Consider the following 23,288-nt stretch of genomic DNA (forward strand, 5'->3'; position numbering starts at 1 on the left):
ACCAGCAACCTTCTGATTACAGGGCCTCTTCCTTAACCGTTAGGCCACTACTGCCCCAGTACTAATACAAGTACTAATACAAAATGGTTAATTGTCCATTATTTGAGTTGTGCATTGAGTTGAGCTACCAACTGCATAGGTTAAGTTTCAAACCAAGGACAGATGAACACACTATATCACGGATCCTTACATAGTCAAAACAGTGGCATGAAAAAAAACATTGTCCACTATGATTCCCGTTATTACGCCTGACCCGAGTGGCAGAGGACAAAGCGCTCAGGTATAAAATTCCCCATCTGTGCTTACATTTGAAAAGAACACATTGTGCTGAACGAGCATGTGCTGGTCCAATAAAGCGTCCGCAGAGGGGAGATTAAGAACGCCTTTGTTAGCTTTTCATTTATCACATCTAATGAGATGTATCTCGTCCTATACACTGACACCCTGATACACAGTGACTCCAGCAGTGATGAAATTTATTCAAATTTCAGCTTAACAGTGGTCTCTGATGCTGACAGATGCAACCTATTTACATTCATGCAAATGCAAGGTCACCATTATATTCAGTAATGGTTAAATATTATGTAGATATTAATAATAAAAATGCAGTCTATTTTCCCAAGATCCAATAACCAATGGCATTGCAGAAACATTTTAGATACATTGTCAGTCAAAAGGTTTGCATGCACCCTTATATGAAATGTAATAAACAAGTAAAAATGAGATTTGAGTCTCTCCAAAGCAGGGAATTTTTGTTGTGAGGGCACCACCACCTTAAGTTAGACAACGGATGGTTTCAAACAGTCCTAAAGATTTACACTGAACAATAAGGAAACTGAAATATGACCTTAAAACACATTCAAACTAAATGAAACCACACACAGCATCACACTCTTGTATAGATCAAAAGGGTCGTATATTCACTAATGAACGGCAGCTGTGATTGATCAGGACCCAAAAATCAGCTAAGCCCGGTGGCATCCCAATGCACCCCTCTATGGATGCAACACCAAAGCATCCAAAAACAGTCACTGGAGGCGGACACAGTGCCTGGAGTTTCTGCCGGCTTCCTTTTTTGCTGCAGGCAGGGAAGCGGACCTGGACCTTCAAATGGCTTCCCTCTTCACATCAGGAACGGAGGTGGAAACCTTGCATGTCTGACCCCGGCTCATTGCTTCAGGTTGACCAACAGCATCGCCCACCGTGCCCTCCCAGACAGCATGGTGATGCTCCAGGTTGCAAAGTCTGGCATTCACTGGCTGGGGGCAGGCGCGATGCGGGCTGAGGCTGGAGAGCTGTTGTGGGTGCCGGCCGGGACACCATACACCACATCGAAAGTGGTGAGAGTCCCACTGGTCGGCGCAGAGGAGAAAGGAGTGGGTAAAGGGGCAAGGGGTAGAGGGTAAGTAGTCAGCAGGGGTGCCGGTATAGAGGCTTTAGGTGTTGGCTCTGGCCTTAACGCTGTTAGAGTATTTGCAAGGCAGTCAAGCCCTTTCTTGTCCTCCTCAAACACCATTCATCGTTGTCGTCCTCTGCCTCCTTGTGTCCACCCCACGGGTCTTCCCACCTGACTCCGTTGACAGACCAGGCGTAGGAGGAGATCATATAATTAACAGATTCATCAGACAAACATGCTTTCTCTTGCTACAAAAATGTATGGATTTTCTAAAGAGTAGGTGTGCCTACAGGTAGTGTATAAACCTTTTTATATAAACAGCATTCAGTTGAAAAATACAAAATGAACTTGTCAGAATTAACTGAAAATTGAGTGCTACGGTTATGAAAGTGGAAATTGGAAATCAGCAGGGCTGCATTGTGGAGATTACCCACCTACAGTTTTCTCTTGAGCATTCCAGGGAACTAAATACCAACTACATTGAAACCAATTACAGATCTTCATATACAAATATACATGCATTCTGGAGCAGCTGTTAGTTATCATTTATGTAACATTACACTTCATTGAACTTTTTTGACATTATCTGCGCTCCGGTTCCGTGCTTTCACGACCGGAGCTTTGTGCCTTGTCTCATTATTCCCTGGTTTCCTTCATCCTTCTCACCTGTGGTATTGTGTAGAGATCTATGTATCCAGTCCTTGTCTGTCCTCTTTCATTCTGACTGTGAGATGGGACATCGCAGGGCCATGACATTTATGCACCTTTGTTTTTGGGTTGAGATTCATCACCTCAATTTTCCATATCTTTGTCAAATGGCAAGAGGTGTGAAATGCCAGCCACTTGTTTTGAGATCCCCCACTCTGCCTTTGTCTGCCATAGACGGGAGACACCGGGGACGTGACAGTCTGTGGCAACTTCCTGGGAGTCAATGTATAAAAGAATGTTCTCTTGTGGTCTCAGGGCTTCCATTTTCTTTTCCATCGGGAACTGGGCCTTCCAGTTCCAGAGCCTTTTCTTCTTTCTCTGTTTCTCCTGGCTTTTTCTCTCTCTTTCTCTATCTTTTCTCCTTTCTTTTATTTTGGGTTCTTGTGTAACATTGGTACCTTTATACATACAATATTTACACGTGGCTGTTTTATTTGCATTTAGTCTTAATGTCGGCCCTCATGCATTGTTATGCAAATCATTATTATTCATGTTTGAGTCAAGCTCATGCATCTTTTTTCCTGTTTGTGACATTGTGACATAAAGTGGCTTGCATCTGCTTTCTGTCACATTGCTGAATGAAGAATGATGTTACTTAGCTGCAACCCATAGTCAGTTAAATTGCTTATTACAACAGTTAGTTCTGACCTGGCATTTTGATTTGCTGATAAGAATCATGGAATATGTATCCTGGCAGTAGCTCATGATAAATAATAGTGTTTCACATGGAATATTAATATATAATATTGTTCCTGTCTGGGTGGCTTTGCTTAGGAACTGCTGGATCATAGATGGAACAATATCTTCACAGTATATGAATCAATGTTTTTGTCATTTATTAAATGGTTAAATGGAGTAAGACTTGAGATAGTGCTGTGCCACCAGCTACCGACCTTGGCCTCCGTCCTCCTGACTAAATCCACAGTACACAGTACATATCTCGCAGTATAGCACTTGTCTCATGTATTATTTCGTAAAATAACACATGACTGCAGAGTGTTAATGCTGCTGTATCACACATAGCCTGTTCATGTTTATTGGCAGTTTGCAAAGCTAATATATCTTTGCAACTAAACCCTTTTCACACACTGTAGTTCAGTGAAGAGGATGTTTGGGTAAATGGGTGGAGGCAGCGCTGGAATGGAAAGATTTGCTCCCAGACTGACCCTTAAGTTCTCTGAGTTTTGTTAGTTTTCTGCTTGAATAACAAATTGGCTGGAGACACACAGCCCTCTCTCAATTTTCCCCTTCTGCGTTCATTAGATCTCATCAGCTCAAGGAAACCACAATCCTTATCACAGATCCCTGGCTGATAATCTTGTGATTCCATTCAAAGATAATCAAGACACTATAAAAGGCATATATAGGAGTCATATTTAATTGTACTGGCATTTCTCTGTGAACTTTGTCATAGGAAAAAAAAATCCAACTTGATTTTTTTTTTATTTGTGTATTGACTTAGTAGTGTCAAAGGAATGCAATGTCCTCCCCAGAGAGCTGCAGAGAATTGTCTTTGGTTGACATCAAACCAGCTACTTCAATATGAAGTTTTGAGTTGCTCACTCTCTTCTATTTTTCCTTCATCCAGTGCATCTTAAAGGTCCCCTATTTACTTTTATAGAAGTCTTAGTAGTCCCCTAGTACTGTATTTGAAGTCCCATTCCTAAATCCAACCTTGGTGCAGAATTACAGACACTTTGAGCCAGTCACACAATGAGATTTCCCCACAATGCACAGTTTTGAAGTGTGTCGCTTTAAATGCTAATGAGTAGTAGAGAGGCGGGACGAGGTGGAGAGTGGCCAATAGAAGGGAGTGGACGTCATCAACACCATTCACCAACCACAGCGTTTGTCGCAGCTATGAGGTCATGTTGGCATTTTTCGCGTGACTGACTAAATAAATAAATAAATACATTTTGCGCTCCTTTTTAAATCCAATCACCCCGCAACTGCAATACACTGCATGTTTGGAAGCCATGATGGTTGGTTGAGTTCCTTTTGTAGAGGAGGGGTTGAAAAATCTCCTGGCGAAAAAAGCATGAGAAAGAGGAGGTAATCTTCCCCCTTTATGATGACATAAGGGGAGAAATTCCAGATCTGACCGTCTGGTCTGCTGCTCTCTGAATGGTGAAGCAGAATGACCAAAGCACTCTTTACACCCATCGCCATTTCTAGCCACTGCAGGACCGTAGACAGTCTATGGGAACTCTTATTAATGTTAAATAATCCCACAAAGTGAAATTTTCTTCATAGGGGACCTTTAACCTTTGTATGTTCATTTTATTTGAGGAATCTCAGGTTTAAGTTAAGGAATCTCAGGTTTAAGTTAGCCTTTGCTAAGCATTAAAAATGATTACAAAATGGGAGCATGGTAACTATTGTTTAATTATATAAAGCATGTAATTTCATAAAGCTTTTGAAAAGCATAAAAGCATAAAATGTTCATAATTGCATTTGAAAAAAAAATTGGAGGTTGCTATTGGAAACGACAGGTCTTAATACACATTTGTGATTTGTCAGTTGTCAGAAGTGCTCGATGTAGAGTGGTGGTTAAATGTTGAACCCCACCTGAATCTAAACATGATTTATTAATTTTTTTGTCTCAGCCGGGCCCCACCTTGTGGCGTCCTGATGGGTCCCACTGGGCCCCATCCACCCACTAATTGGAACTTCACTTTTAATTTGAGGTGGGAAAGTATGCTCTAGAATGATAATAATTCAAGACAGAAGGAAGACGTTCTCAGAGATGTCCCTGACTCATTTGTCCGAAGAGCCACTGCATAGAAGTTGGTCTCATTAAAAGGTCTCGCGGCGATTTGCTCGGGACGCCCGGTGACAGGTGCTAAAAAGGAAGCAATTGGAACGTCCCTCGTGTCTCCTCCATCTGAGATCAGCTTTCAGAGCTTGACGGCGGCCATACAGATCCGGAAATAAAAATCCAGGGGGGTCGACGTGGACCCGGGAAGTGGTCTCCGGTTGTTGGGGTGGGGTGGGGTGGTGGACGTATCGCTGTGGTGTCAGTCAGTTCACCTGCATTCCCCGCAGAGAGCAAATAACCAAAGCTGTGCGACACAAGCGCCTCGTCACCGGGCTATATCCGTCTGAGGAGCGTGTGCCGAGGCCCTGCTTCTTACCGCCACGGGACACGCTAAAAGCGGCTCACTTGAGAATGATGTTTGCTTGTGTAAATTTAGCCACTTCCTCTGATCCTCGGCAGAACACTGACACAGACGGCGCCAAGAGTCATTCATTTGAGGCAGGTGCTATCCAAATTTACAGGAATCATGATTTCAGTAATGTCTCCTGCAAAAAGTTTTTCTGTTAATGCGTTTTTAACTATGAAAGAGAAACGGCAAGGGACGTATTCAAACAGAACAATATCACGCGGCGTAATCCCCAGTCCAATTAGCCAAATCCACTCCACTTCTGTCCGCTCGTTTAATCTATACCAGCATGAAACAAGTGCATCAGTGAGCCGGAGCTATTCCTGTGGGTAGGTGCGAGTCGGCGAGAATAAACAGATCTAATGAGAGGTCGCAAGTCTCCAGAGACACGTAACCCTCCCTCGGCGTCTTACTCACGCGGTAATAAGAGGCTGAGCGGTGATCCCGGGGGATGGGACTCCCACGTGGCTACGGCCCTTCGATGCAAGTTGGCCTCACTGCCAACACTTTTTCATCCAAGGCTTTTCTCCCATAGACAGCTCTCTGGTCTTCATGTTGTTGTACCCTTAAACACTAATGCAGTCCTCATGGATGAACAGCAGCAGTTAAACTGAGTGTAGATATCAAGGCTACTTAATGATTGAACAAATCAATAAAACTGATATGCTCTGATATCTCTTTTCATATCCATCTTTTGATCTCATATACAAATACTATTTAATGCATTTTAATTTATTGGCCTTGCAGTGGGGCAGTCGTGGACAAGCGGGTAAGGAAGTGGCCCCGTAATTCGAATCCCGAACTGCCAAGGTGCCACTGAGGTGCCACTGAGCAAAGCACCGTCCCCACACGCTGCTCCACGGGCGCCTGTCATGGCTGCCCACTGCTCACCAAGGGTGATGGTTAAAAGCAGAGGACACATTTCGTTGTGTCACCGTGTGCTGTGCTGCAGTGTTTCACAATGACAATCACTTCACTTTAACTGTTCCATTATTTTTGGAGTGGCTTGTATATCTGGTGAAAACAGTCGCTGCTTCCCTACATTGCTAAATTGTCAGGAAGAACACATACTTATTCTATTACCTTTTACAGTGTCTTGCAGGTTTTGAGCTTTGATTAGTTGTTTTGTCGGTTAAACACAATCAATAGTTCCTCTTCTCTCCAAACTTCAATTCAAATGCATCCGGTTCTGTGGACAAACTGCAGTCATGGAGATATGCAATTACATGTATTAATCAGTTCTGTTTTCTGCATGTTTTTCTGTTATTCTCAATATCAATGAGTCCAAAGGAAATTGTGTCAGAAGATGACAAATGACACAACCCTGCAAAATAATGGGAAACCGGGGCTACCAATGTTCCTCACAGGGTTATAATCAATGGAAACTGGTGTGTGTGTGTGTGTGTGTGTAAGGCCAATACACACGTGCGCACACACACACACACACACAATATATATATTGTGTGTGTGTGTGTGCGCACGTGTGTATTGGCCTTTGTGTATCTTCCTCTGCATGAGGAAGACACCAGGAGGTTTCAGATTCCATTAGCACCACATGGCCATCTCTTGGGGGTATTTAGCAAAAAAACAACATCATCAGGTTCAGTAATCCAACACCCATGCGGATGATGGATTACATCCAGGAAAATTCCAGTTTAAATTATTTATTTATGTATTTATTTATCTTTTGTTGTTCTTTACTTTTAAAAGGCCAAAAATATATATTTTTTATTTTTATGCTTTTTCTGCATCTTGTTAGTTAAATGGTAAATAGGACCAGTTGCTCCCCTCATAGCGGGACCCTGTGCTAATGATGAGTGTGTCTGAAATGATCACCAGCACATATACACACACACAAACACACACACACACACACACAGCTGTTCATATTTTGCCAGCACAGGACTTTTCAATACACAGAGCTAATACTCCTCTGCAACACGCACTGATTTATTTATTCATGTGCGTCGCCGGCGCTGCATGGGTCATCGGGGGAGTGATCTCCCTGTTCCCCATCATCCCCTGTTCTTTCTTGCCATCTTTTTATTCTTTCCTCTCTGCGCCGTTTCCCAATGTCTAGCGGCATTGGCTAAAGTTAGTGTGTGTAGTCTGCCCAGAGTTTCATTTCTAGAGTTGGGCTATAACCCAACCTGGGAAAAAAAAGGCGAGAGAAAAGATCGAAATGGAAGAAATAAATAAATTCCCTCTCTTCCGCTCATCTCTGCTGGGAGACAGCTGGAACAGGCATATGGACGATGAGCAATGGCTGTCTGGAGGTTTTGATGGACACCTCTGTGACTCATGCTTCAGTGGGGTGGGGTGGGGTGGAGAGGGAGGGGACGTGATGAATTCACTGAAAGGATTCTCTCACAGGACCTCAGCACTTTCGCTGACAGCAACACCAGAGCCGCACGACGAAGCGTTTCCCGACCCTCTTCCTGCTGACTCCCCGAGTGTGGTGGTCTTCAGCGTAGCCGTGCTGTACATGCGATATGTGTGTGCATGGCTGGTGCTCTACATGCATTGTCTTTACTGAGATGAATGTCTTATTGTGTTGTGGACACGGAATGTTGCTGAGTCGCTAATTCAGAAATCAGTCTCTAGCCAAGCAAAGAAGTGAAGTTAAATGAACTGAGTAAAAAGGTGATGTTTTGTCTCACTGTGGAATGGGACCTTAATAAACTGATTTGGTTCAGTTTTGTTGGGTTTAACCCAGGATCTCCATTGCGCCTGTGCTTTATAGCTCATCGGGACACGCCCACGTTTATATGAAAATAGCCATAGACTGCTGTAGCTGTTCAAACACGATACTTCCAAGTAAGTCCCCACACACTGCTTCTCTGGAGCGCCTTTCATGGACACACCACAGCGCACCACCTGGTGCTCACAGTGAAATGACTTTCACTTTTCATTTTCTGTTGCTCATATTCTCCTTTCAAGTCAGCATTTTAACATTGGAACAAGATGCTATTGTTTTTCAGAAATTATATATAATAAAGCAATTGTAATTTTTTCTCAAAGAAATGTCTTAAACTGAATTGCACCATGCTCAGCATTTTTTTTTTCTTAGAAAAGTTGCCTTGAAATATCCAGAACATGTCACAACGCCCTTTTCTTGCCTGTCTACATGCTTGGATCTGGATAGCAGTGTGTTGAAATGAACACCCTCTGTGTTTAGATTCCCACTTGTCAGAAACACTAGCATAAGCAACGCTTATCCAGGCTTAATTGTCACATTACTCAATTATCTCCCATTATTCAAGCCCTCCTTAATGTAGCGTCGCTCTAATTTACATCTGTGGAACTCGTCCAGTGTGCTCTACATTGGATACTCCGTTCTGAGAGCCCGCGCACCCAAGCTGCACAAAGCTTCTGGACTTTGTTCAACTTGTTCAAGTATCTGCGTGACAGGATTAGCACATCAAACGAGGCGTCGGGGTCTCCAGCAGCGATGGTGGCACCGCAACAGACGTCCAGGATCATGATGGAGCTTCACATGCCCTCGTCTTACGTTACGCTCCCCTTATCGCTTAATTAAACATCCATTCATACTTTGAATTAAATGACAAAGCAGCAATACATGTCTCAGATGGCTTTGCGAATTGTGTCCTCTGGCCATTTTAACCGAGTCGCCATCATCCACCCACCGAAAGTGACATTTGCTGATTTGAAGCCATTCATATAGGTTAGCATCGTGACCACAGGGCCCCTGTAATCTCCTGTCTCATCTTCTCTGAACCAGATCAGCACAGAGGGAAATCTCCCCGGTGCACGACTGATAACCATCAGTGTGTTTGTCTTCAGAAGAGTGGCACAGAGCATTAATAGTTCATTGGGAAACACAAATTTGCCATGACAGGAAAACATTATGCTAACAGCCTCAAACAAATGGGTTTTCATTTAGCGTTTAAGCACAGAATGGCCTTTTGTCATGTTGGTAATGGAATGAATGTTGTCAAGAAAAGAGAGTTCAAGTTTAATAATTAGATAAATGGATGGATTAATTAATGAAGAATCATATCTTAATAACTGAAACCCTATTTAAGGCCATAAAGCTTATTTTAGGTGGGCTTACCTACATGACCAGTTAAACTGAATGAACACACATTTTAAGTGTGATTTCATGTCTCATTTTAGAAAAAAATCATCTTTATTCTAAATACAGGTAAATTATTATTAATTAAGTGGTGAAATCTAGTGAATGACCAGGGTGGTAGTAGCCTAGTGGGTAACATTCTCACCCGTCAACTAGGTTAAAGCCCCAACTTACTACCATTGAATCCCTAATTTGCCCCTGGGGAACTGGGTATTGACATCTGCTAAGTGCCATAAAGGTAAATGTGAACTCTTTTTTTTTATCAGGCTTGCATGGGCATGTTCACAAAAGTCAGGAAATTGACATAAGAGAAATGACTGCTTGAAAGTTTCTTTAGCTTGGAGTTGACAACCTTGTTTTTTTATGAACAAAGTTTCAAAAGAGAGGCGTCTGAAGCACAATTGACAGCTCTCATGCTTCCTACTTCTGATCCCTGGTCTACTGCTGCATTCATATCTTCCCTTTCTTCTTTACACAGGGTGTATCAGTGGATATCACAAACGTGATGTTTGCTATTTACGTCTTGGGACCCTTTGTGTGTGTGTCTTTTTTTTATGTGTTGTCAGAAAGCACCAGCGCAATGAAACATTAACAGGCTGCATCTGAATGCTGAATGTTCACACATTACTCTCTGTGCAGACGTGTAGCCGCATTCCAGAAATTCTCAGTTTTCATTCGCATCACTCAGCTGAGGCTGAAGAGGAAATTGCTGTTCATTTATCTGCATAATTGAATCAATCAGTGGCGGTGTTCGCTCACTGACTCTGATCCTCTGTGTAGGTGACTGACATCAAGGAGAAGCTAAAGCAGTCGAAAAAGTTCTGGTCCACCTTGCCTGACAGTATCTGCACCACAGGGGGAGCGACGAGCTCTGATGACGAGCACTGCTGGAACAGTCACACCAAGGGCAGGTCAGAGACAACAATTGCCACACTTTTGTAAATGCTCTAGTTTCCCATGGTTCTAGGTCAGGGGTCACCAACCCTGGTTCTGGAATACATGTGTCCTTCACATTTTGGGGTTTTCTCTCATTTAGCACACTGGTCTACTCATTAACACCTAGTTGCGCCAGGTTTGGTGCAGGGATGATGACCCCTGTTCTAATTTTTTTGGATCAATATGTATGTCATAGCAGTTTTGGTGTCACATTCCAATTGGCTGAGAGTTATTGTAAGAGTACATGAAAAGTGACAGGCTCCTTCCTGAGTCTTTTCTAGAGCTTCAACTACATTTGAAATGTAATCTAAATCAGCCGACATTAATGTAAATAATATATATCATGTATAGTTTAATACATTTGAACAATTTGGTATAACACCGCCTCAACTATGTTAAATATTAATTAACCTATACCTGGCATGTAAAACACATTAAATGCTGTCCTCATACAGTGTAATGGTTATTTTATGATGACGTGTATTCAAGAATCCACTTATGGATACTTATGTCATGACCACTAGCTGAAATCATAGATAGAATCATGGAGAGAATTACAGTCTCTTACTCTAGAGACTCATTGTGAAAATGGAGTTGAAATGATAGGGTGTCCAGTTCCCACTAACACTTTCACATCTCGTCTGGGCGGTCATTGGCCATCAACATGGCGCTGTGCTTCTTGTCAGGAGTAATGGTCAAGAGTCCAAAAGCCCTGCACATTTATCCCTCCTACAACTCGAGGAGAAACATCAAAAGATAAATAAAATGACCTTACTCCAGCCTCAAACTCTGGTCACAATAAAAAAAAATGATTATTGTGTTATGAATTTGCAAATTCACATTTTGTGTTTCTGTACATAATTTTTTTTTTATCAGAAATGTATATTAATTAAAGTGTATTTATTTATTTAGTTGCTTTTTTATTTTAGTTTAGTTTAATTGTCTCATTAGATTTTTTATTTAATTTATTAATTTTTTTGTTAGTTAACTTTGAGTAAATCTTATTAGTATTATTTACATATGCCTTTTTGTTCATCCCCACATCCCCAAAGGCTTATAGCTGCTAGGATAGAAATCACATGCAAATCAGATGTAAATTTTTAATACGTTGTGTTTGTCTTGTCCGGACCGCCGTGATTCTGCTGTAAAAGAAACCACCCAAAACAGCCATCAGCCACCAGCAAGCTGCCACTAAAGGACGAGTCTCACTGCAGCTCGCCCTTCAATACTTAGTCAAGGTCAGCGGAGGAGTCAGGTCCCCCATGCACCCGTAACCCCCCGTTTACAGACAAGCCCCTCAAACACTCTGCGCTTGTGACAGTTGCACAGGTAAACCAGGCTGCGGACGGGCCTCGGTCAGGGAATCACTGCAGCGCTTTTAGGGTCTCCACCCACCCACCCGCCCTGGACGTGGCTCCACTAGTGGCACGGCACAACTGGACTCCTGGGAAAAGCTGTAATGGGCTGCCTGCTCTGATTATATTATGCTGTTTTATGGCCACTCCGACGCTCCTCTTGAGTGGTTTTGTTGGCTCTGGAAGAAGATCTCTGGTTTCATGGTCTTTATTGGACCGGAATGGTCTGATTATGTTTGAAATATTTCTGTTTAAAAAAAAAAAGAATTCTGCCAATATTTCAAACGATGTACATCATGAAAAGCATTCAACGTTTGCACTGCAGTTATGGCTGGACAATTTTTTGGGTTTTGATTTATCAATAAAATAAAACCCAGAAGCCTCCTGGGAACAGGCTACTTAATCCGAGTTTTAAAATGACCTGTTTAAGACCCACCATTAAATTAAGAACAGTTAATTATTATAAATTTTTTTGTTTGTTTGAAGGCCCCCTTGTGATGGATTCTCTGTAAATTATTTCAGGTATTTTCCCGAAGTGGTGAAGGACGGGCTGACCAACCAGCTGAACAACCCTGAGGTGGAGGTGGACATCACCCGACCAGACACCCTCATCCGCCAGCAGATCATGGCCCTCAGAGTGATGACCAACAAGTTACGCAATGCATACAATGGAAATGACATCTACTTCCAGGACTCCAGTGAGTAGTCCACCGTTCTTGGTCACGGATGTATTTCTACTGTTCCTAGTGGCTTTGAAGTAATAAAAAAAGTTTTGAGCTGCCATTTTTCTCCATGCTGACACTGTTAACCGATGAGCCTGAATCTGATTTTTTTTTTTTCCCAGAAATGTCCCATATTTCCCCCCTAAAAGTTATTCTAACTATGTCAGTCCACGGGACATATGAAGGTCATGTTTGATTAGGTGATGCTGCACAGTAGAATGGTGCACAACCACCGCATCTAAGATGTGGAGTGGGGCTAAAGAAAAACTAATAAACATATTGTTAAAAAAAGATGCTGAGAATGTCCAGAATGAGGAAGTAGGGTAAGTCTCTCATTTTAGTTTTTAAAAACATATATAAAGTATGTCAGCAGAAATATTCAGATAATGTAATAGATGCTAAAAACATACTTGACATGACATTAGTGAACAATGACCATAAACGTCTTATATTGCAACTTAAACTATGGCCCCTAAATTCTACTGTATTTACCCCAGGTCAAAGTCAAAGTCGACCTTTTTGTCATCTCACCATATAGGAGCACACAGAGAGATGAGACTGCAAAGCTTTAGAGACTCACAGTGTGCAAAAGGACATAGTGCAAATGGAATAGCACGGTGGAAATAGGTGGCTGTGTGGTAACCATTGCTCGGTGTATGTTGGATAGTGTAACATATAAAGATAGACATTTTTTTCTTTTTTTGCTGCGTTAGCGGTTTAGGTTTTGGCTTTTGTTAAATAGCTTCCCTAAATAACATCCCCACTTCATTCCAAAATCCACACTGTCACTCAGAGGAGAATCTGTTCTGTCTAAAAATGCATCAACAGATCACCGATCAGCTTCATTAATGTCTGGATGGTGTCAGCGTCTCGCTCACACACTCACACTCACACACTCACACACATCACAGGCACACTGCCGATCCCAGTGAAATGAGATCCTGTCTGACAGACGGAAAGCCAAGCCACTCCGAGCGCTGCCATGTCTCCATCGTCTGAGGCTGACATCATAACAGGAGGGAAGCAGAAAATCTGGGAAAGGAATCGGAATTGAACAGAGCCCTATACGTTACCCATAACTCATTGCTCCGTGTTGCAGGCGACGAAGGGAGCGGATCTGGCAGCGGCAGTGGCTGCACAGAAGGATGCACGACCGAGTTCGACTTCGTGACCACCGAGGTGCCCGTGGTGGGTGCTGACCGCAGCGACGGGCGACCTGTAACTGGCAGCGCCCCCCACTGGAGCCCGGCGACACCATGGGCGGCGGCGGTGGCGGCCCTCGCAGTGTTGGTGGTGCAGCAGCAGTGGAGATAATGGCAGCGTGCATTTTTGTTGTGCGGGGCTGCTGCCGGGGAGCGGGACAGACAGTCACTCGGACTCTCCTGACGACCAGAGCAGCGCAGGGGACCTTCCCCAAACAGGACAGGATCATTTTTACTAACCCACCCTCTACCCTCCCCCGCATACGGAGAAAATGGCAAATCGGGTTGAAGAGGGAACACACCGCTGCATCCTGCTTGTTCCAAAGAACAGTTGGTTCCGTCGCAAGGCAGCGTTCCACACCCTCTTCATTCCCAGGAGTGACTGACGCAAAAAGAAAAAAAAATGACAAAAAATTGAGAATCTATTTTTGTTATTCTACAAAAACGAGACCTTTAATGCAAAGAGAAGCAGACCACCCTGATCACCTGTCATCCCTGACTGAATATATTGTTTTTTGGGTTTTTTTTTACTTTTTGCTTATGTACCACTGTGAAATGCATGGGTCGGGCATAAGTAAGACCTCTGAGGATATGAGCTTGCAGTTTTGTGTGACTACAACTTTTAAACAGATTCTGCCATTGTTGTCATGAACTAATTAAAAACTAAAACCCAGTTTTGGAACAGAGGGAGCATAGGAGATTTTGCACACCCTAAAAAAAATTCATATTGCTATAAAAAAAAAAAAAAAAAAACTTAATATAAACATATTCAGCTATTGCACAAGTTTATTTGTTTTTTATATGTTTTTATTAGCTAAGAATTTTCTTTTTTTTTCCTTACTTATATAAAGAGATATGAGAATTTATTTATATTTTCAGATAAAATATATTTTAGCCTTTATCAATTAACAGCCTTGGTTGAAAGCTAAGCTCATATCTAACAAAGACATGTCTATTCCTTTAAATGTGGGCGTTAATTTATTTTTACCTTCAAAAATTGCAGATGTTATTATCTAAAACGAACGTGAAGGACTGAGCAAGTAGCCTGTATGATTAATCTGAGCGTGAATGAAGTCATACACCCTCTTTTAAAATTGCACAAGTTTCATAACGCCGCTCCATAAATCAAATCTCCCCTGTCCAAAAACTCATTTTATGCTAAACGCACCTACAGCAGAGTGGCGCACGCCGCCTCCTATCATCACAAATAACGATGCATTCAGAAAGCTCTGCCCGTGTGTGTGTGTCTGCTGCCAGAAAACATCATTGTACATCTTCAAGCGAGTATTAACCATTTATTTTTGTAATCGCAGAATTTTATCTATATCTACTCACTCAGGGTTGACCTGTCTGTAAACGTTATATCCTCCGTCAACCCATCGCCGCTCATCACAGATTATTCTGTGTGTTTCTCCTAACAGTATTCATAACCCCGTTCTACCATCTCGCGGTGCTTTCTTACAATCTTGCCAGTGAGCGTTTTCCTGTTTTCCGATCACGGTTTGTTGCGGTGTGTTACTGTGTTGAGAGAACTTGACTCCAGGTACAAACAGAACATCACAACGTGTAACGAACAGCGGCAACCCCTCTGCACGGAAGATTCCGGTTTCCTTTCAACCAGTGCGTGGTTTCTCGTTTTAAGAAAAGTGGACCTATTGTAGCGAGCCCCCCAACCAAATCCATCCCTTCTGAAGTGCGAATGTACGATTCGGATTTCACCTAGTTGAGAGGGGAGGGGAGAGGCCTTGCCAGATTTTTGCCTCTGCGGTGCGTTTGGTACGGCTGAGGTTTTTTTGGAGAATGAGAGCCGAGTGTAGATGAAGAGAAAGTGTAGCGTCAAGTTTGAACACATCGCTGAGGGTTGAATTACTGAAAGCAGCAGATTTTCATGTCTTTTCATGTCCCCCTCAGCACAGAGGTATATTCTTTAACTGAGAAGTGGGACCTCACGTCCCCATGGGGCTTGTCACAACGCCCAACATCAGCATCATACCGTTTCTGTTCTCCCCTCACTCTGGTCAACGCCGGAGGCTGTGGACTACATGATCTCTGAAGAGCTTGTACCGTGCAGAAGGTGGCCTTTTGGTGGGTGAATTTCCTCATTGGTTGAATGTATGTCTGTCTCATGCTGTCCAGCGGTGAATGACGATGGTCCGTGGGCCTCATCTGTCAATCACATGCACTCAAGAACAGGAGCGGCTTTAAAGAGCATGCTGGCGAGGCTTCCTCTTTCCTTTTTTCTCACATTCAGCCATTCTTGGCACTCACAAGCTGAAAACGAAGGCAGTTGTGTCCAACGGGCATCATCGATTGAAATCTGAGGCCCACTCGTCACAATCGGTTTTGCATGGTGTACAGAATGCGTGATGTTTTGATACCATTCAGAGTCCAGAGAAGGTATAAAGAAAAAAAGATACATTTTTTCGACATTGCACTTTTTCGTATGATCTTCTGCATTCTGCAATTCTTTGTTTGATGGAGTTTACATGTGAGTTAGAAGAAGCCATCCTGAAGAAAGTTATGGTTTAACATCGGGAATAAAAAAAACAAAAAAACTGTAGACTTATTATCGAACTGTGCTGCTTTGAGCTAATATGGGTCGTGCAAGCAGACATGCCTTACGAGTTCCTTTTTATTTACACAAAATTTCAGTGGATTGCTAATCTGGATTTTGCTATACTCTCTTGTATACAGTAATGAAAGGGGTGCAAATAAACATTTTATATATATAAAAAAAAACATGGTTTTGGTTGTTTATTATTTTCACTTTTTTCCCCAAAATTAATGTCAGGTAATCATAGAGGAATCTGAAAATATAATTTAAATACAATGTGTCAAGCACAGAATGCCACAAAAAAGAAGGTATCGATTAACATCTCCTTTGCATGTATTATTAATAACATTGTTATTATGAAGAAGAACTCATAAGACTTCTGAGGTCTTGACTCAGTTGGACGGGTGCGGGAGCCAGATTGGACACTACAAAGAGTTTTTGGAAGTTATGAAGCACTTCTTGCATGCATTATTAAAAATGGTTGGAGGTGCTTACTGTATTTGACATGCGTTTGGGGAAACCGTTGAAAGTTAATGATGACTCAGGGCATTCAGAATATGCATGTGGTTTATTGAGAGTAGGGGAGGTTTAATGCCCTACAGATATACAGTGCTGGTGTACCATAGCATCTAGGGAGACACAGTTTCACATCATAGCTCATGGGAATCCATTCATTCCGTCCAGGGGGCAAACATAGATTTGTTATGTTTTCCCTACATATTTTTATTTTTTGCTTTTGGGGATAGGGATATAATTATTAATCAGTTAGCAAGCATTCAATGATAAAAATCAATTCAATAAGCATTCAATAATTTAGTTTTGGTACACCAAATGACAGGAAATCACATGAACGAAAAGATACTCCAAATATTGTCTCCTGTTGTGGAAACAGTTAGTATCATTTTGTTCTGAAAATTGTGACTTTCATGTGTCACCCCAACAGAGCCCCCAACAGTAAACACACGTATGCATTTTTTGTGTTTAATTACGCTAATGAATCTTGTCCTGCTTTCTCAGCAACCTGACTTCGCCCTTCCCCAACAGGTCAGAACCTTCGGCGGGAACACAATGCCACAGCTGAAGGCTCAGATTTTCACCTCTTGCTCTTATTTAAGACATAATGTGTTTCTCATATGGTGTTTAAAAAAATTACAACCTTAAATAAACTTTGTAAGGTAAGGAATAAAGACAAAAGTTCACATACCTTCCTGAACACCATACAAATAGCCCAATGTTTCTCACTAAACGATGTCTGACCTCAGTTCTCATAGAGAAGAGTCATTTACTCTCAGGGATGTATTTAGCAGAGCTGAGTGAGACTGAACACACGTTCACCAACACCTCAGCAGGAAACTGTAATACTTCTTCCTCAATATCAGAAATGAGAGCAGGTGAACAAAAAAAAAAATAGGTTCTCTCCCCTTTAATCCACAGCTGCAGGTTTTTCTTTATTATTATAATTATTGACTTTATGGGATATTAGTGATCATACCATCAAACAATGTGTCCTATAAATCTGTTTTTTTTTATACACAAGGTAGCTGCAGCAGCTACCTTGATGGAAAGGGGGACCTAGCTAACCCCACCCGGTCATTTTTTTCTTTTGGTTTATTAACAGCCTGGGTATAAAAAATTATTTTAAAAAAAGAGAGGAGCCTACCTATTCTCATTCTGGACAGTTTAACCCACCTCCTGTCAATCTACACCCTTTCTCCCTCATATTCTTCCTTTACACAGGGGGTATGTCATCTGGTGCAAGCTGGGTTTACAGCCACCTCTGGACCATGGTTTGAAGGACACATTGTGCCCTCTTAATACCGCCCTAGTTCATTGTTCCACAGACATGGACAGAGGCAGATGGTCTGTTTGTATTGGCATTTCAATCTTCTGAAAAATGTCTTGAGCTTTGGTTCAAACATACAGATTAAAGCCCAACTTATTACAACATAGTGGTCAAAGGCAGAATTTATTAACAACGCTTCCATGTAATTTCCTGTAGGAGAGTGGTAGTGGTAGCCTAGTGGGTAAAACGCTCGCCTATGAATCAGAAGACCCAGGTTCAAACCCCACTTACTACCACTGTGTCCCTGAGCATGACACTTCACCCTGAGTGTCTCCAGGGGGACTGTCCCTGTCACTACTGATTGTAAGTCACTCTAGATAAGGGAAACTGATAAATCCATGAATGTAAATGTAAATCTCAAATTTCTCAAATTCAGCACAAGAAGGGTTAATGCTACATTGTAGTTTCAGTTTTTAAAGATTATAAAAATATGTAGAGTCTACAAAACCCATTTCTGAGGACCTATGCAGTGCCACAATTTTATGTGATCTACTGAAACTGAAGTGGGGTATAGAACCACAGGCCCTAAGTTCTAGTTTGACAATGATCAGTGGTATCCTGCCATCTTAGTATGGCTATGTTTTATACCCCTAGATGTTCGGGGTTCAGTCCAACATCCAAAAACACACTTTCACACTTTCATTTTTCCCTTTAATAAATATAAATATGGTAGCAAGGCAATGGATGCATTTTTAGCCAATGCATAATATACTGAATTGCATGTGACTGTGACTGTATAGCAAGACAAATAACGAGGTCAAGAGAATTCATTTTCAATTGACTCGGTTTCATATTCAGGCTAATTGTAATTGCTCTGATTTATAAGTAATAGAGTGAGGGTGTTGGAAACCAAACGATTCCCCTGAAGGTAAGAGACCTGTAACAAAATTAAATCTGAGTTTTCAATTTCCATTCCCATTAGAGTTTACAAACTAAATGGGTCTAGTCCCCAACACGGGTTAATGAAAGACATAAATAAGTTGAGAAAGCAATTTGAGGAATCAATGCCCCCTGTAGAGATTAATGTTCCACATAACAATGACCTTGTTTTAATCAGATCCAACACCAGAACCACATCTGAAGCACGGAGTGTCTTGGACTGCAGTTCAGGGTGGGATTCTTTTGGGTTGAAATATAGTTTCAAAGGTGGTAGACTTACTGTGAACAGACCTGTTCACTGTGAACAAAGTGGAGCTCGAGCATGGACTCTGTACAGACCTGATCATTTGAACCTGAAAGCCGTCATTCTCCACAACCTGCTCTGGTGACAATCCTGGCTTTCCCCTCTGCAGGATAAAAAGAGGGAATTTCACAGCAGATCTGTCCTGGATAGCAGGGAGATTAGCTCCCATGATCTCTCTAAAGGCAAGACTAAAAGCAGTACGGAGAATCTCCCCAGAGGGCCTGACTGCTGAATGTGGCATTTAATCGACATTAAAATCCACCATTCATATAGAGCCAAGACTTTAAAGAGTCAAAAGCATCAGATTACAGTTTTTATACTTAATATGAAAGTAGATGATTATAATAAAAAAAATATGTTATTAGTTTCAAATGTTCTTTAATGTGCATGTTATAATTATAAAAGGGAGGCCAGAACTGAATTGGCATTTGGACATAATGAGATGTTCACAGGGGTGAAGTCCTCTATTATCACTGAAAACAAGGGAAATTATGCCATGAAGGTAAAAAAAACACTTGTGGAAGGGCATCCAAGCCATCACCAACTACAGGACCCCTGCGTGTGACACTGATGTGTCTCTCCATGATGCACTCAACACGGAACAGAAGACCACCCCCCCACCAGACGACCGAGTCACTCTCTGCAGCCAGCATGAGAGACTCTTGCCACGGTCAACCCCCGCAAAGCTGCTGGACCAGACAACAAACCTGGCTGTGAGCTCAAAGCCTGCGCTGAGCAGCAGACTGATGTCCTAGCAGACATCTTCCACCCCTTTCTGTCCCACAGTGCTTCAAGGCCACCACCATCAGACCTGTTCTGAAGAAGTCCAGAGTTTGGTCCAATAGAACTTGCTTCAATGATCATGAAGTGCTTTGAGTGGCAAGTCCTACCCCCACACTGGACCTACTGCAGTTCAGGTACAGTCCAACACGGTCAACAGAGGATGCAATCTCACTCAAACTCGCACCTGGAACACTGCCACGCTCACATGAGTGCAGTACTTAACACCATCAAACCTCAGTAAGCTGTACCTGCTCAGACTGAACATCTTCAGCTGCAACTGGATCCTGGACTTCCTTACTGGATTACTTCACACAGTCCAGATCGGTACTACCATCTCCCGCACAATCACACTGAGCACAGGCGTCCCACAGGGATGCATAGAACATGACTCTTCTCTTGAACACCCCTTGCCTGTGCCTTTCCCTGGACCTGAATGCTGCCAAACCACCGTTTTGCCCCTGACTACTTAAACGCCACGTCTTCTGAAATCCCAATGCCACCTGACTATGATCCAGTCTGCCATTGTTCCACTTTGAGTACTCCACAGTGACCCCAGTCAACCTGCCAACCTCCAGTTCCCCTTGTTCCCCTCATCCTTACCTTCTGCGACCCAAATGGCTCCGTACCTCAGTCCTTCTGCTCTCTCCTCTCCTGCTTCCAGTTTGTCTGCAAAAGTGCCACCAGGCTCTGGCCATGACTATTGCATTAAACCCTCTTCAGTACATTTGCAATGTCTCTTGTTGTATTTTTATAGTTTTACTTTTTGAGTGGAATTTTTGTGTACTAAGATATAGAACCCTTGTGTGTATGTGACTGGCATCACGCTCAAAAGCAGTAGTGAGCCTTTTCATGCTCCAATTTGTGTCAAGTTATTTTGTATTTAGAAAATGTAAAAAAATATTTAAATGATGTGAATCTATCATGACCATTAAATTAATATGAAGAAGTTTTAATTAGAAATAATGATACGTTTTTTTTTTTTTTTACGTTTTTATATCCAACCCAGTGAAGAAGATAATGGAATTTATAATATGTTGTAGTGGCATTTGTCTGTTACACTGGGGACTCACACCTCCTGGAAAATCTTTATTGCTTTCAGCTTTAATAAAGAAATCCATTGTTAATGTGTAGACCAAACTATATGAGATTTTTTTTGGAATTGAGCTTTTCTAATGATGGATGTCATAAACCGTTGCAAAAGCATTCCATCCTATAACTTTTATTAGTTGCACACAAGCCTACCTTCATTGCAAGCCTTTTAAACAATGAGCGACTGCACAGTGTCACACCAGCAGGATGGTGACTCAACAGCACGGAAGAGGACCAGGGAAACAGCACTGCCTCATGGTGACTGAAATACACAGCCATTATGTCTCTGTGAATATGTAGGAATGTATATATAAATGCCTCCTCCATCATGTTGGGTTTGACCTTCAGAAAAACAGTAGGCTCTGATCCCAATCTATAGTCACCACCCCACATGACGTTCTTATTGCCGTGAAATAAAGAAAGCTTTATCATTCACATGCACCATTCAGGCAATGAGGAAAGGGTCATCTGGCCAGAGAGACTCAGATATCAGATTATTGGGAAGCGTGGGGCTTTGAGCTAACTGTGGGTAAATCAAGACTCTTAGCGCAGTGGGTGGTAGACAGCAGGAAGATCCAGTATTGATGGGACTGTTTTTCACATCCTCACACCTCTGAGAAAAGCAAACAGTGTGACAGGAAACAAGGTTGAAGCTGGTGGGAAGAGAGTGACTGGTTTCATCAGGATACTTTCACAAGACACTGAAGTGGTAAAGTGGAAAGTTTGTACAGAAACATACATTTTCTGTTTAACGGTTTGTCTCCTCTGTCTTTGTAATTTAAATTTTTCAGTGATTTTGGTAAAATGTGAATATGAAACATTTTATACAAAGAAAATAACCTACAGATTTATAATAAAAGGTCTTGTTGGTTATGTAAACAAGACAGTCCCACCTTTAATGTGACCTATAACCTTTAATTTGAACTTTAACTGAAAAACAGTAAAAAAAACAAAAACAAAAGAAAATTAAAACATATGAGCTGGTGTTCACATCCTTCATCTAATAATGTGTTAATAACCCTTCTTTGAAATATTAAAATAAAATACATTGTATACATTGGGACATTGTATTTTTTTTACTTGTACTTTCTTTTTTAAGATCTTCCATGTTTATTTATAACTGTGAACTTTTTTTATTTAGGCAGATTGTTGCTGAAATATAAAAGCACTGTAGGTTGCATTACTTGTATGGACCTATAATTAAGATTCATGCGAAAGCAGTTAGTCAGTTTTTGACATTTTCTGATAAATGTTGGCTTTTGATATGACTTTCGGTGATTATTTCAACCTTTTGTACTGTGTGGGAGTGAGCCGAATGTGTATGTCTGGCATCCAGACACCAGAGAACTGATGTCAGCTCAGTCTGTCGGGGATTTTTTTCAGAGGAACAAGATGATTAAAGATGGCAGATTTCCGTGAAGTTTGCCTTTAAAGCAAATCTCCAAAATTCGAACATCCGTGGAAAACAAAAACCCTCCAAAGAATCTTGTCAGAACGCTCTGACACATACGTGGATTCAGCTGTGCTATGAAATCAACATTTGTGGTTCAGAAGAGCCATTTGTTTTCTGTTTCTCCCCTCTGAGCTCGAACACAAATATGGTTTCCTTTCACCTTGATGTATAAGATCCTGTTTGCTTTTTTGTTAGTGCACAGAAGCCCCGCTGAACATCAGATTTGGATCTTAGAAACTAATAAAAAAGGCGGAAGGTGATCAAGATAGCTGCACGCACACTCTTACCGTCACCTAGACATAAAATATCTGTTTACTGCTTCCGTTTAGATCCGCTTTAATCCCGAGGGCTGAAATCGGTGAGGAAATATTACTGCAAATTTCCAGAACTCCATTAGAAGGGGGTGAATTCAAGAGGCAGCGCATTTGGGGAACTACAAGACTAAAGCTTAATAGAGTTTACCTGACAGGCTAAATGCTCGGGGCAGATGTAGAGAGCAGGAGCAAACTCACTCCTCTGCCTGGATGGGCTCCAGCCCTGTCATAAACAAGGCTGAGGGACTTAACCCTGGTCTTCTGGAGCCCGTCCAGGCCAGTCTTAATACCAGACAACTGGGCCAAAAAACTTCCCACACCAGCAAGCTGCTCGCTCCTTTACTGAGGGAATATTCATAACTGAATAGTCTCACATTGAGTGAATGGACCACGATGTCTAGCACTCATGCCACATACAACCAAAAACAAATATTCATAACTTTACATTTCCATTTATTGCTAAAAGTTATTACAATATATTACAGATTGA

The 23,288-nt window shown here is 41.9% G+C and overlaps 1 protein-coding gene across 2 annotated transcripts in view; it reads left to right on the forward strand.

Annotated features, from left to right (window-relative positions):
• The window catches only part of gpc6a (glypican 6a), a 114,725-nt gene extending 99,934 nt beyond the window's left edge, over positions 1-14,791 (forward strand). For both annotated transcript variants that reach the window (XM_028980484.1, XM_028980485.1), the window contains 3 exons: positions 10,145-10,275; positions 12,178-12,353; positions 13,477-14,791. In XM_028980484.1, the coding sequence (XP_028836317.1) occupies positions 10,145-10,275; positions 12,178-12,353; positions 13,477-13,691 (522 nt within the window). In that variant the 3' untranslated portion in view covers positions 13,692-14,791. The remainder of the gene's footprint in view (positions 1-10,144; positions 10,276-12,177; positions 12,354-13,476) is intronic.
• Positions 14,792-23,288: the final 8,497 nt, after the last annotated feature.

Source organism: Denticeps clupeoides, chromosome 5, assembly GCF_900700375.1.
Source record: "Denticeps clupeoides chromosome 5, fDenClu1.1, whole genome shotgun sequence".
Classification (NCBI taxonomy): Eukaryota; Metazoa; Chordata; class Actinopteri; order Clupeiformes; family Denticipitidae; genus Denticeps; species Denticeps clupeoides.